We start from the raw sequence: 12,860 nt of genomic DNA, 5'->3' as shown, positions 1-12,860 counted from the left end.
AAGTGTGTGTGAGCAATTGATAGTATTATGAAATAAGACTTCTGAAGCTAGATTATCTTTTTAATATCTAACTTTTGCATATTCACATGTAATATATAATTATGCTTTTATTTTTATTTTTTATTTGTATTTTTTTAAAGATTTTATTTATTTGTCAGAGAGACAGAGAGAGCACAAGTGGGGGGACAGGCAGGCAGAGGGAGAAGCAGGCTTCTTGCTCAGCAAGGAGCCTGATGTGGGACTCAATCCCAGGACCCTGGGATCATGAACTGAGCCGAAGGCAGACGCTTAACCAACTGAGCCACCCAGGCACCCTATAATTATGTTTTTATAAATATAAATTTACTAACTGGAAAATTTGTATGTACACCATTATTTTATTTTCAAAAGGAAGGCAAAATTAACACAAAAAGTTTTTAATCATATTTCATGGAATCTAAACAATATTTTATATATCATTAAAAAAGAAAAAAAATGCTGTCAACTATAATTATAAGATGCTATTGATTGTAAGAAGTATCCCAATTTGGAGGCACCTGGGTAGCAGAGGGGGTTAAGCTTCCAACTCTTAGTTTCAGCTCAGGCTGTGATCTCGGGGTTGTGAGATGGAACCCTGCATCGGGCTCCATGCTGGGTGCCAAGTCTACTTAAGCCTCTCTCTCCCTCTGCCCCTCCCCCCAAATAAATAAATAAACCTTTAAAAAAAAGAAGTATCCCAATTTCATAAACAATAAAATGTGTATCTTAGAATCAATGAAATATAGTTTTTCTCATGGTAGATATGAATTTATTATATATGTGCCTATTTAACTGATATGAGCCTATTTATAGTACTGAAGATTTGTACAGTGCAGGAAAAACCCTTGCATTCTCTAGTTTTTACAGAAAAGAATTAGATATTTTATGTGCTATAGGTGAAATAGCTTATTAATCCACTGAGGAGACACAAACTCCCCCAAATGTTAAAGTCAATCTGCAAATGGCCCCAAAAAGCAGATTAACAGAAAATGGAAATACTACCCTACTCCTTGTCCCACAATTACAATTATTTAAAAAATACAACCATCTTTGTGAGTCAGCTTTGTGTTGTGATTATTTTGAAATAGCTTAAAGTATATTAGTTCGTATTAAATCACATAGATTATCGAAGTTCCTATTGAATTAAACTTTGAAGCAGATTTTTTAAAGCCAAAAAGGAACTAAATAAACCATCTAGGCTATCATCTTAAATTAACACACTAAGTTTATGTGCATAACGTCAGACATTTCTCATTAAGAAAAAGGTATCTTTAAAACTTTATGACAGGGGCGCCTGGGTGGCTCAGTTGGTTAAGCGACTGCCTTTGGCTCAGGTCATGATCCTGGAGTCCCAGGATCAAGTCCCGCGTCGGGCTCCCTGCTCAGCAGGGAGTCTGCTTCTCCCTCTGACCCTCCCCCCTCTCATGTACTCTCTCTCTCTTATTCTCTCTCAAATAAATAAATAAAATCTTTAAAAAAAAAATAAAAAAAATAAAAGATTCTCTCTCCCTCTTCTGCTCGTTCTCTCAAATAAATAATCTTTAAAAAATAAATAAATAAAAAAATAAAACTTTATGACAAAAAAATTGCTTTGGTAAATGAGAAAAACTATTTGCCTTAAGTTTATTTTGTCTTTTTTTAGGCTCATAGGTAATTGCATTTTCTTTGTAAATAAGCTCCAGAAGATCAACATATTCTGAAATGGAAGAAAGAATTAGGTATCATTTTTGTTAGTCTTAGAAGAAATTAGATGTGATTTGGTTAAGAGTTCAGCTGTTAAGATTCCCCATGAGAATAAAAGCACTTTTGTAGAGGTCACTTCATAGGTTAATGAGGCTACTTTACAGTCAGTTTTTCTCTTCTAACTTAAAAAAAAGTTAAGTGTTCCAAAATCTCATGGATTTCTTTAATATATGTGCAGTAACTCTAATATATCCTTTAGTGATTTAATTAGCTATAGTGGTAATAGCTGATAATCTCATTACAGTGTCACTATGAAAATAAAAATCTCCATGAGATTTTTATTCTGGTCTATGTCCAAAGGTGTAGGGATATTCACATATCACACCTAAAGTTCCACAAAGGAACTACACTAAATATGTTCATATCCATTTTTACGTTGAGTACAAATGTGGAAAACAGTATTTCTTACACACTTTATTAAGCATTTATAATACCTTTTGTTTCTGGCTTTCCAAATTATACTAAACAAGTACGTTCTTGACATGAGCGTGAAAGCTAGGTGGGCTTGGCGTGACGGGAACAAGGAGAAACAGTGAGGAGCTGCCAATATTGATGGGCTCCAGCACCCCCTGAGTGATTTCTATGCAGAAAGGATGGTGGCCACAGTGTCGACATGCAGAGACATGGCAGGATCCACCCTCCATCCCCAGGCCTGATCTTTTGATCCGAAGGGAATTAAAAAGATGCCCTCATGATGACCGCACCGTCAGTTGTGTGGAGCTTCATTCAAGGATTTTCTGAGCCTGATGGATTTACAATGATACTCAACCACCTGAGGAATAATACTGGTGGAAGCTTTCTCTGGAATTACACATACCCAACACACTTCTGGATGCTAAAGTGGTTTTAAGAAAGGCTTTGGCTGAGTACCTCATAGATTCCTGCAGCCCAAGAGGGAACAGAGGACCACAGCCTCAAGGGCTGAGATTTCTGACCTTGCCTCAGACCGGAATGTTTGGTTGGGTCCCTGCGACCTCCCTTTGGAGGCTCCCTGTGAAACAGGTGAAGTATTACACTTCACAGGATTGGTGTTGAGGATCACGAAATATATGTTGATTTGTATAACACTCAGCATTGTGCCTGGCACAGAGCAGACACTCAGCCCATGAACTGGGGACACTCTTTGTCCTCCAGGAGAGACAGAACTTCAATAAGAGATTTCCCACCTGTGTCAAGGAGGCAGGCGCTGTGCTGGAATCCAGGACGAAGTAGAACAGAGATTACAATCCAGCTCTTGGAGGCTCATTGTCTAGAGGGAGCCCATATCCTTGGCCACCAGGCCACATTGTCTGGAGCTGAGAGGAGTAACTTCTACTCCCTTCCTGGTCACTGTGACTCTGGGCAGATCAACTCCTTTCTCTGGTCATTGGTGGGGAAACCATCTAATTTCTCTTTTACATTGGGACACTTGAGAGTAAAGAGGGCACTATAACACTTACCCTGTGGGGAGCTAGTGTAAAATGGGACGTTGCACGGCAAACCAGACCCAGGGACCCCTGGACTCATCAGTTGGAGGGAGACAGTGCTGTTGGTGCTGCTGCTAGTACTGCTCACGCTGCTTCGTGACTGGTCCAAATCTACCCTCACTTCCCCCACTGAATTTGCACAGGCAGTTTGCATTTCTTCTTTTAGCTTACAAGCTTATCATCTCGCAAGTATGCCTTCAGCTGCTTGGAAGAACCCATTTCTCTTTGAGCCCTGTTATCTGAGACTGCAGCTGGAGCAGGCCCCACCTGTGTTTTTTGGTTTTTACTAATGGGCTCCTGTGATGGACAGCACACACTGTAGTCCTACGAGCCTGGGGGGCTCAGCACTGCCATCTAAGTCATGCAGACACCCCAGCCAGCATTCCCAGTGATGAGGGGTGCCCAGGCCCCCTAGAGGTCTGGACAGTCACTGTGAAAGAAGAGCTGTGACTCATTCTCTGGGCCAACCCTGGAGACCAGGGTTCACAGTCAACAGCCACAGGGTTGCCTAATAGTTGGTGTTTGTAAAAGCTTGGAGTGTGTCTATATAACCTACCTTTTGCATTTGAAGAAACAGGTTCAGAGAGGTTCAGAAAGCTGCCAAGGTTATCTAGGGAGAAAGTGAAGAAGCTGGTGTTTACATTCCAGTTTGTTCGCCTTCAAAACCCTGTTCAGCCAGTGTTTCTCAGTGTGCCAATGAGGTATGCAAGATGATTTTAGGTTTCAGATGGTCAAGTGGTTAAAAATGATTGTTTTATATTTACCTTAATTTGAACGAGAAAAAGACCACAATTGGCACACAAGACTTGTGACTTTGCAGAGATCATTGCTTAGGATGTAGGTAAAATATATATTTAAATAGGAAAAGGTCAACTTTGCACAAATATCCAGGTAAGAAGTGGACATAGCCTTCCTGAAGACCTCCATTTTGGGAGGGCAGGTCCTGGCTTTGATTTATGTGGCTCTAGCCATATCACTGGAGGGATAGTGTTTCAAGCCTGTGACTTAAGTAGCGGTGTACTGCTTCGCATCAACTGTGCCATTTAGTCCACTATGATCCTCCCTAAATCCGGAAAATTCATAATGAAGTGACTGTACAGCTCAGCCTGAAGCTAGAGTGCAAACAAAAAGAGTATCAGAATAAGAGTGCCAATAAGAGTATAATTCTGCTTAAATTGACTGTGGCTATTGATCTGGGCCTTGCCAACTCTTCTATATTGAGAGCACCCAAAGTTTTCCAATCAACCCCTGTATTACTGAGATTGAATTATGAAACAGTAAATATTCCCACTGCACTTTTTTTTAAAAGTATACTCTTAATTGACACTTTCCATTTGGTCTGAATTTTTAGTCTTTCAAATCCTCTAAAAAATACGAACTTGTATAAATGGTAACCAAGTCAGAATTTGTGACTATTTAAAGTACACAAAGTCAAATGAGAGCACATTAGTTCTGTGCTTCTCAAACTATGATACATTAAGGAGCAGGTGGTTTACCAAGATAACACAATATATCTTCCCAGAAGATACCATTAATACATAACCTGGAAGAGGGAAAGGATTTTTGTATTACAATTGATTATGGAATTAGAATGCACAGTTTATATTAGCATCTATGATAAAACACAGGATTAAACCATTTTAATGTCATAATTGAAGGGAATTTGAGAAGTTCTTGTTAGCAAAATGCTCTGTGAAAAATGCAAAGCAACATTCAAATATGTCTTTACCATTACCAGGTTTCAGAATCCCTTAGTTTCCAAGAAGCAAAATAGCCTCAGGACTCATCCGTGTACAGTCTTCTTTTCCTCAGGCCTATCCAATAATTGAAATTGTGTAAAATGAGGAAGGTGTGTTAATACATGAATTTTCCCAAAGAAAGTGGATTTTTAGTGGTTTTCTGAAACAGCTTTTCTTGAACCAAAGCCTCAGCTCAAAAAGGCAGAACCCTGTGCTCTAATGACAGCTTCATGAAGAATGGTCAGGGGCTCTAAAATCTCAAATCAATCACAACAAAACTCCATATATATGGCTGGGCTTAATTACTATAACCAGGGTTTTCCTTCACGTTTCTTTTGCTCTGAATTTTTCCACTGATCCTATGTTACCATAATTTGATAAAATATTTCAAATGTCCTGCTTACTATCTTATCTACTTTAAAGGTATTTTATTACTTCAGTGAATTATGCCAATACTAGTAACATAGATTCTCTTCTATGAACAACGCCAACATCTGTTTATTTTATTAGCAGGCCAGGGAGCAAAGAAATTACAATTCCATTCCCATTTCGTTTGTAATTCAACCTAAGATGTCTCAAATGCGCCTGCATACCTCACTGTGCCTAGCAGTAGATGGTCAGGAAATGACTTCTAAATTGGATTAACCTTTCAGTTTTCACTGAAATAAATTATTATTGTATTTCAACTGAAGCTAGTTACTTGTCTTTTATCTCACTTCCCTTTAAAGGGTTTTCCCAATGCAGCAACATCACAGTTGAGTCACACACCGGATCTGTTCAGCATAACTTCTGAAACTCATAGTTTCAGCAACTCTGTAACAGGACCTAACACTCAATGAATAAGTCAGAATAAGTCCTTATTCTGAGCCAGGTCCTGTTCTAAGCCCATATTACTTAAAATCCATATATTAAAATCATTTGCTCCTCACAAAAACTCTCTAAGGCACGTACTCCTATTTTACATATGGGTTAAATAACTTGCCCATAGTGCCTTTCTCATGTTCTGTTTAATTTAGTCAGTCCACCATTCATGAGATGGATGGTTCCACAAATTATATGTATGCTTATGCTCAGTAACCTCACAAAAAAATAAGCTATAAAAATTTAATGACATACTTTGTAAGCTTTTAAGTGTTACATAAATATCAAACAGCTTAATAGAGAAAAACTATTGATATATCTATACTAAAAAGGATCCAAATAAAAGATAATAAAATTAACTCTTACCTCTTCTAATTACAATAGTTTGGGAACTGAAATCTATTTTTCTGGAATAGGGATGGCATTCTTTCCAAACTATGAAGGTACTCTCCCTACTGTCAGATGGAATAAAAGTGAAGTGCAAGCCCTTTCCCTGGAGACATTTTATATTTCTTCTTCCTTCATTATACTCAGAGATGGCCAAACTGAATTGCTGACTGCCCAAATACTGTTTGTATAAAATGCCATATTTAAGCTTGAGACTGCTTTCCTTTATTTCTCTGCTTCCACAGTGAAATACTTCAAGCATAATTTTTGCTAAGTTCTAAAAATTTCAGCAGGTAAACATCACGGAAATGGAAATTTACCCCCAACATATTTCATTTGGAAACTGAAGTTCAGTGAAACTCATAAAAATTCAATTTAAGTAAGATTTATTGATTGCCTAGACTGTGCATGGTTGTCTACTAGACACAATGAGATTCAGGCACAAAACAGACACAAGATCCCTGGCCTCAGGTACCTTATGATCTAACTAGTATAATACAGATTAGAAACAGTAAACAAACAAGTTACATGGCAATGCTCACTTACTAGAATCAACATTAAAGAGCAGTAATTTAAGTAATCCAAAATGGTGTCTAATCCTAAAATCATTTATAAAATGCATTTAGCCTTGAAATCCACAGCACTTCAAACATGATAATGAAGTTCCACTGCAGATAAAGTCACAAAGATTTACACTTAAGGGTATTATTAATGATTTTTGTTATTTTGGATCTTCTGTTTTCTTCTTATTATCGTTCGAAGCCTCCGTAATACCAGTTTATCAGACAGAAGCATGTCATCTTGTTGTTCTAGGTAATCCAATAAATTCTCGGTCCATTCAAGTGCGGCTTTATGGCTAATATGCTTCTCTGGATTCAGATCTGCTTTTCTAGTCTTATTGGAATGCTTTTGTTCTGCAGGCTTGGCCTGGTCCTCAGCACCTTCACTGTCAGTTAGCACCTGACAGCTTGAATCATTACTCCGAGATTCAAACCACTGATCAATATTTTCAATGTCAACGTGTTCACAGTCTTCTGTATTCTGTAAAACCGTTGCTAAGTTAGCTGCTAAAATGGCTCCTTCATCAATGTTCATGCCTGAATTCTCTTCATTGCTAGGGAAAAGTTTTTTCCAGGCTTTGGTTATGGTACTTGATTTTACCATGTTCCAAGCTCTTGATACTTCATAAATTGCATCCAACACTGTCAAGTTCTTCCAAAACATTTTTGGGTCAATTCCCTCACCCATGTATTTCTGGAGAAGTCCTGCTCGGTAGTATCTTTTTACTGTGGCTAGAACTCCCTGACTCATAGGTTGAATTAGACTTGTGACATTTGGTGGCAAATATTTCACAATTATTCTGCCATCATCTGAACTCAATAATTCTTCATTTGGATGTGCTGGGGGAAAATCCAAAAGAAGCACTGCTTTTTCTAGAAGCCCCTGAGACTTCAGATGCTTCTGCACCTGTGGCACAAAGTATTTTTCAAACCACTGTCTGAAAACAGAATGTTCTATCCATGCACTTTTTTGACTGAAATAAGTGACAGGAAGGTTTGAAAGGTCAGCTCCTTTGAACGCACGGGGTTTTTTTGCTTTTCCCACAACACAAAGATTAAGTTTGTGTAAACCAGTGGCATTTGCACAACACATAATAATGATTCTCTCTCTGCTTGACCTATAACCAGAAGTATTTTGCTCAGTTTCAAGAGCTAATGTCCTTGATGGTAGACATTTCCAGAACAATCCAGTTTGATCAGCACCATAAATTTGCTCTGGTTGTAGATTCTCTCTCTCAACGAACTCCTGAAAGTTACCGCAAAATTCACTGGCAGCAGTTTCATCTCCTTTTAACTTTGTTCCTTTACCAGCAGCCTTTGGAATACCATGGCGCTGCTTAAACCGAGTTAGCCAGCCAGATGACGCATTAAAATCACCTTCCATCCCCAGAGCATCAAAAAAGAATTTGGCTTGTTTTGCACAAATTGTTCCAGACACTGGAATCCCATCTGTTTTCTGTTGGTTAAACCACTCTATCATAACCCTATCCAGTTCCTCATATGTTGATGACTTCATTGATTTACGTTTGGATACCCCACTTGTAGGATCTGAACTGTTTGCATAGTTTATAATCCTTTCTTTATTCTTTTTAATATCACGAACTGTGGATTCACCAATTCCATACACCACAGAAAGCTTTTTGAAAGAGATGCCTTCCTCAAGTTTCTTAATAATGTCAAGCTTGTCCTTAATTGTCAACACCACACGCTTACGTTTCCCCAACATTTTAAGTGTCTAATATTTTAAGCAATTACTAGAACAAGATATTTAACAACTTAGATTTGGATACAATGAGCCTAGAAAATGGGTTTTTAAGATCCCTTCCCTGTCCCCCCTGGACCTAGATGGGTGGTGTGCTGGCCAATTTCCAAGCCAGGCCTATGTGACTCTCTTCACTTTGGAGTTTTAAAGCCTACAAAGGTCTTTCAACAAGGACTAGTTTTAATTAAACCTATCTTCTTTCTTCCTCCTCACTTAGTTTAAGGTCTTTTCCTGTACCGCACTCTTAGAGGAGATTGCAACCAATACCGTACCAGCAAGGACTCTAAAACAGTCCTATTGTGAATTCAATTCTTCCCATAATTACAGGTGAGATTCTGTGCTAAAGGAACTAAGACTCAGGTGGGACTATTTTGGGAAATGTGCTAGGGAATAGTTTAAGAGAGGACTTGTAAACATGACATATAAGAAAAAAATAATGGAAAAACTCATCCCTTGACCTTTGTCTTTGTCAGGCAGTGCACTGTATGGAATACTGCCTCTTCTAGGCAGGACTGCTAGAGATTATTCAAGTGAGTGGTTATGAAAATCACAGGCAAGCGAGGTAAAGCAAGCTGGACAGAAGTGAGCAGTGCAAATAAGGTGAAAATGGACAAGCAGAAAACTTTGTACTTTAACATGACACAAACTTATACCTAATGTATTTGGCAACTGGAAAGGCAAAAGGTGGACAAGAGGTGGTGTCATATGATTAAAGAAAGCATTAAAAACTTCATTGGTAGAAATCAGAACTCATGGTAGAGGGTATGAGGTGGAAGGCTCAGTGAAGATGTTAAAATAATCCTGGTGAAAGATGATCCTCGATGGGCCAACAGAAGTAGTTCCTGTGGGGAGCTGTATAAGCACTCGGTGCCTCCGAAACCTAAAGGAAAATACCAAAAATATTTTTTTTCAATATCAGGGTCTGTGGCATTACTCATATCTACCCTGCAACTGTATTGAGAAAATTAACGCCTATCAGTGTGATGACAAAATCCGACAAATAATGCTTTTAGGCATTATCTGGAGTGACAGCGGGACCTGAATTGCCTACCTCCTGAAATTAAGAGGTCAGAGACAAGCCGTGTTAGCGAGGGCCTCTCCCCGCAGGGCGAGCTCCGGAGCGCGGGACGTCTTTGCTCACGCGGAGGGAGCCCGGATTCCTCCGTGGACGCCGGCGACCAGGGTGTCACCGCCGCAGCGAGCGAGCGAGCGAGCGCTTGGCCAAGGGGACGCCAGTCAGCGGGCCGGAGGCATCGCTCTCCGCCAGACAGCGCGGCGGCCAGACTGCCCTGAAAGCAAATGGAGTCTCTAGAGGGAAGCTGACACTGGTAGCGCGGTAGCGGCAGCGGCAGCGAGGGGCGAGCGTCGCCGCCGGAGCCGGAAGGCGGGGGATTAGGGTGCACGCGCGCGCCCCCGCAGGAACGCTGTGTCGGCGAGGGGGCGGGGCCTGCGCGGGCGAGTGCGCGCGGCGCGGGGGCGGAGTCCCCAGTGAGAGGGCGGGAGAGGGCGGGAGAGAGCGGGAGAGAGCGGGAGGGGGCGGGAGGGGGCGGGAGGGGGCGGGGTCGCTGCTGCAGTGTCTCTAGGCGCCGCGTGGGTTTCGCTGGTGGCCTGGCTGCTCCGGCCTGCCGACTATTTCGCCAACCAGCAGGGGGCGGTAGAAGTCCACCCTGTCTTGGCCCTTCTTTCAGTGGCTCGCCTCTGCGGGCGAGGCTTCCTGCACTCTCAGGTGGAATAAAAATCGCACTCTCTGAGGGCTCCCGAGAAAGCTGCGCATCCTCAGGTGCCACGAGCGGGATGCGAACGAGGCTGGGCGAGCGCACGTGGAGCGTGTTTACAAATAGAGGCCGCCGCACCCGCGCCTCCCAGCGCCCGCCAGCTGGGACTGGACCAGTCGGAGCAAAGATCAGGAGCAAAGGTAGGAGCGAGCGGACGGGACTGCTGGCCGAGTGCAGGAAGGCTGGCTCCCTTTGGGGACCGGGTCCAGGAGAGGAGCTAGGGCTTACACTCTGCAACACCTACCTGAGCAAGCCCGGGGTCCCTGAGGCGCAGCAGGGGTTGGTCAAACTGGGTATCGACTATTTCCACCCTGGTTGCGCTGCTCCAGGGTTTAAGTCACTGTTACTACAGAAGCGGACCCTGTGCAACACCGACTGCACCTTGGAGACGCGTGAGTCTGTGGGAGGCTCCCTCATGAATTTCCTGCCGCCCCTTTACTCCTTCTGCTTCTCGGTAATAATAAGGGAACTGCAGTTTGACAAAGAGTCCCTTGATTTATTTTAAGTGGAGATACCATTCGTTTCTATTTTGGCATTCTAAATGGACCGAATGCCAGCACCTGTGCATTAATAACCTTTGCGATGAACCATGCTTTCTCCCCCTTCCCAGACTTGGTTCCTTGTGGGGCCCTCGGAGCCTTCCCAGGGGAAGGGAGTGGCTGCATCTTCATCCTGCAGCACCTGTTTACCAAGGAAACGCATTTAGCCTTTTCTGTCTTGTGTGTGTGCGCGCGTGTGTGTAATACTTTGAAAAATGGAAAAGCCTAAAGTTTCTCCAAGACCTGAGCACAAAAGTCTAGCCATTTTCGTTAACATAAAGTAGCACAGTAATTCGTCATTTATTTGCAAAGGCCATATTGTTGCTAAAAACGTTTCCAAGGGGAACTGACCTGAGCATTAATACTGCAGCAAAGAGATGCTCCTTGTAAGCCTCTGACTCCCCCCGCCCAAACGGCTCAGTTGCCTTCCTGAAAATCGCAGCTGTGCTGTATCTGGCATGATGGAAAAATCTTTGATCTCCTAGTTATGCTGTGAAGTGGCTTTTGACAAATACCTGCTTTTCCTAAAGGTAGATCTCCCCCTCCCCGATCCTTCCCCCGATATATCAACCACGCAGTTTTGGCATTTTTGGTTGACTCTTTTCGGTAAAGTACAACTTTATGCTAGTTTTATATCACTTTTAAAAGTTTGGCTTTCCGCCCCTCACAGTTGTAAGAAGCGTGAAAACAGTTGTATCTGATACATTATCCATTCCTCGTACGGGAAGAGAGCTGACATTTACGGAGTTCTAACCAACGGAGGTGGCATGTAAGCAGATGTTAGCAGCCTGGCTTTCCCCTTGCCCGCCAGCCTACTGGCGTCCCTGGGTCCTTTATATATTTAAATAAAGTGAACCCCGACTCTTCTCTCCCTCCGCCAATATCTCTGGGGTTTAATTTCCTTCCAGATACCACTTGGATCATTTTCCTGTTTCTGCTGATTCTCCAGCTTGCCGGTGCCTTTATCTCTTAGAGCTGTTCCCTTTTCATCACCTTGTGTAAGTTCAGATCTGGAACGTGGCCCACATGCCTTGATTTCCTCAAAACACCTCACACAAGCCAGTTGTATTTAGTAGACTTTGAGATTTTACCCTAGACAGCTGTGTCTTTACAGAAGCTAATTTTCTCTGACTTCTTCCTTTTTGTTGGGGGGGAGGGGTTGCTAGTTGTGGCAGATTAATTTATATTAAAGTACAAGAGTGGGAGGCGGGGGAGGACCTTACAATAGAATGTGTGTTCTATTAGGAGCCAGGGTGGCCACAGGTAACTTCTTATCATCCACTCTTCTCTTTGGGTCACAGCTTCATTCCATCTTCTATGCCATCCTCTCCTTTCTCCAACATTTTTCTGTCTAGGGTCCCCTCTCGCCTTCCCTCTCAACTGTGTGTGAAATCTTAAAGATTCTTTTTCCTTTATCGTACAAATTTGTATTTTGTTTTTTTCTAACTGTCCCTTACCATTCACTGCAGTTTATTCTCTAATCAGAAGACATTTCACTCCTTAGGGAATCCTGCCACCAGGATCTCTTTCCTTCTAGGTTCTTGTGATAGCTCTTAATCCTTATGCTTGTGCTATGAGTGAGGTCAATGTTAACCCGTTTTATGTACAATGAAACAAAAGCTAAAAAGTATGTGAATCTATTAAATGTAGGTGGCAGAATGGAGAGTTGAGCCAGATCTATTTGGTTTTAAAGGCAACATGCTCTGCCACACCATCACAATTGAGGTATTTAACTCAGACCGGAAAAGAGGGAAAAGTATATTGTGATTATTTTTGCATGAAGTTGCCATTTCTTAAAATGGAATTTTTGACATTAACCTACCAAAAAGGCATTCTAGTTGTGAGGGTACCTTAAATCTGCAACAGTGTTCATCAGACATAACCTTTGGTTCATTGGACAGTGGGTTTTCTAAAGCTACTCCAAATCACCTGAAAGTGAAGCTCCAAATTCCCTTTCCTGCTGAGATAATATCAATGCAAATACATTTTGTGGCCTCATTTTCAGGTTTA

At 41.7% G+C, this 12,860-nt stretch overlaps 2 protein-coding genes across 2 annotated transcripts in view; one reads left to right on the top strand and one right to left on the bottom strand.

Annotated features, from left to right (window-relative positions):
* Positions 1-6,583: 6,583 nt before the first annotated feature.
* TIGD2 (tigger transposable element derived 2) lies at positions 6,584-9,964 on the bottom strand. Its single transcript, XM_036107485.2, has 2 exons — positions 9,588-9,964; positions 6,584-9,416 (listed from the first exon to the last, which is right to left on the bottom strand). Exon 2 carries the CDS (start codon positions 8,498-8,500, stop codon positions 6,923-6,925), a length of 1,578 nt encoding a protein of 525 aa, XP_035963378.1. The 5' UTR covers positions 8,501-9,416; positions 9,588-9,964; the 3' UTR covers positions 6,584-6,922.
* A 158-nt stretch (positions 9,965-10,122) lies between these two features.
* The window catches only part of FAM13A (family with sequence similarity 13 member A), a 363,045-nt gene continuing 360,307 nt past the window's right edge, over positions 10,123-12,860 (top strand). Inside the window, exon 1 of the mRNA XM_078068955.1 lies at positions 10,123-10,451. The gene's annotated coding sequence lies outside the window, so the exon portion shown is untranslated. The remainder of the gene's footprint in view (positions 10,452-12,860) is intronic.

Source organism: Halichoerus grypus, chromosome 3, assembly GCF_964656455.1.
Source record: "Halichoerus grypus chromosome 3, mHalGry1.hap1.1, whole genome shotgun sequence".
In the NCBI taxonomy this organism is placed as follows: Eukaryota; Metazoa; Chordata; class Mammalia; order Carnivora; family Phocidae; genus Halichoerus; species Halichoerus grypus.
Note: the sequence above shows the minus strand (reverse complement) of the source record. Positions and strands in the feature narration are given on the sequence as shown.

Coding starts and splice junctions, on each gene's coding strand:
- TIGD2 (XM_036107485.2), bottom strand. CDS start 8,500: ATGTTGGGGAAACGTAAGCGTGTGGTGTTGACAATTAAGGACAAGCTT.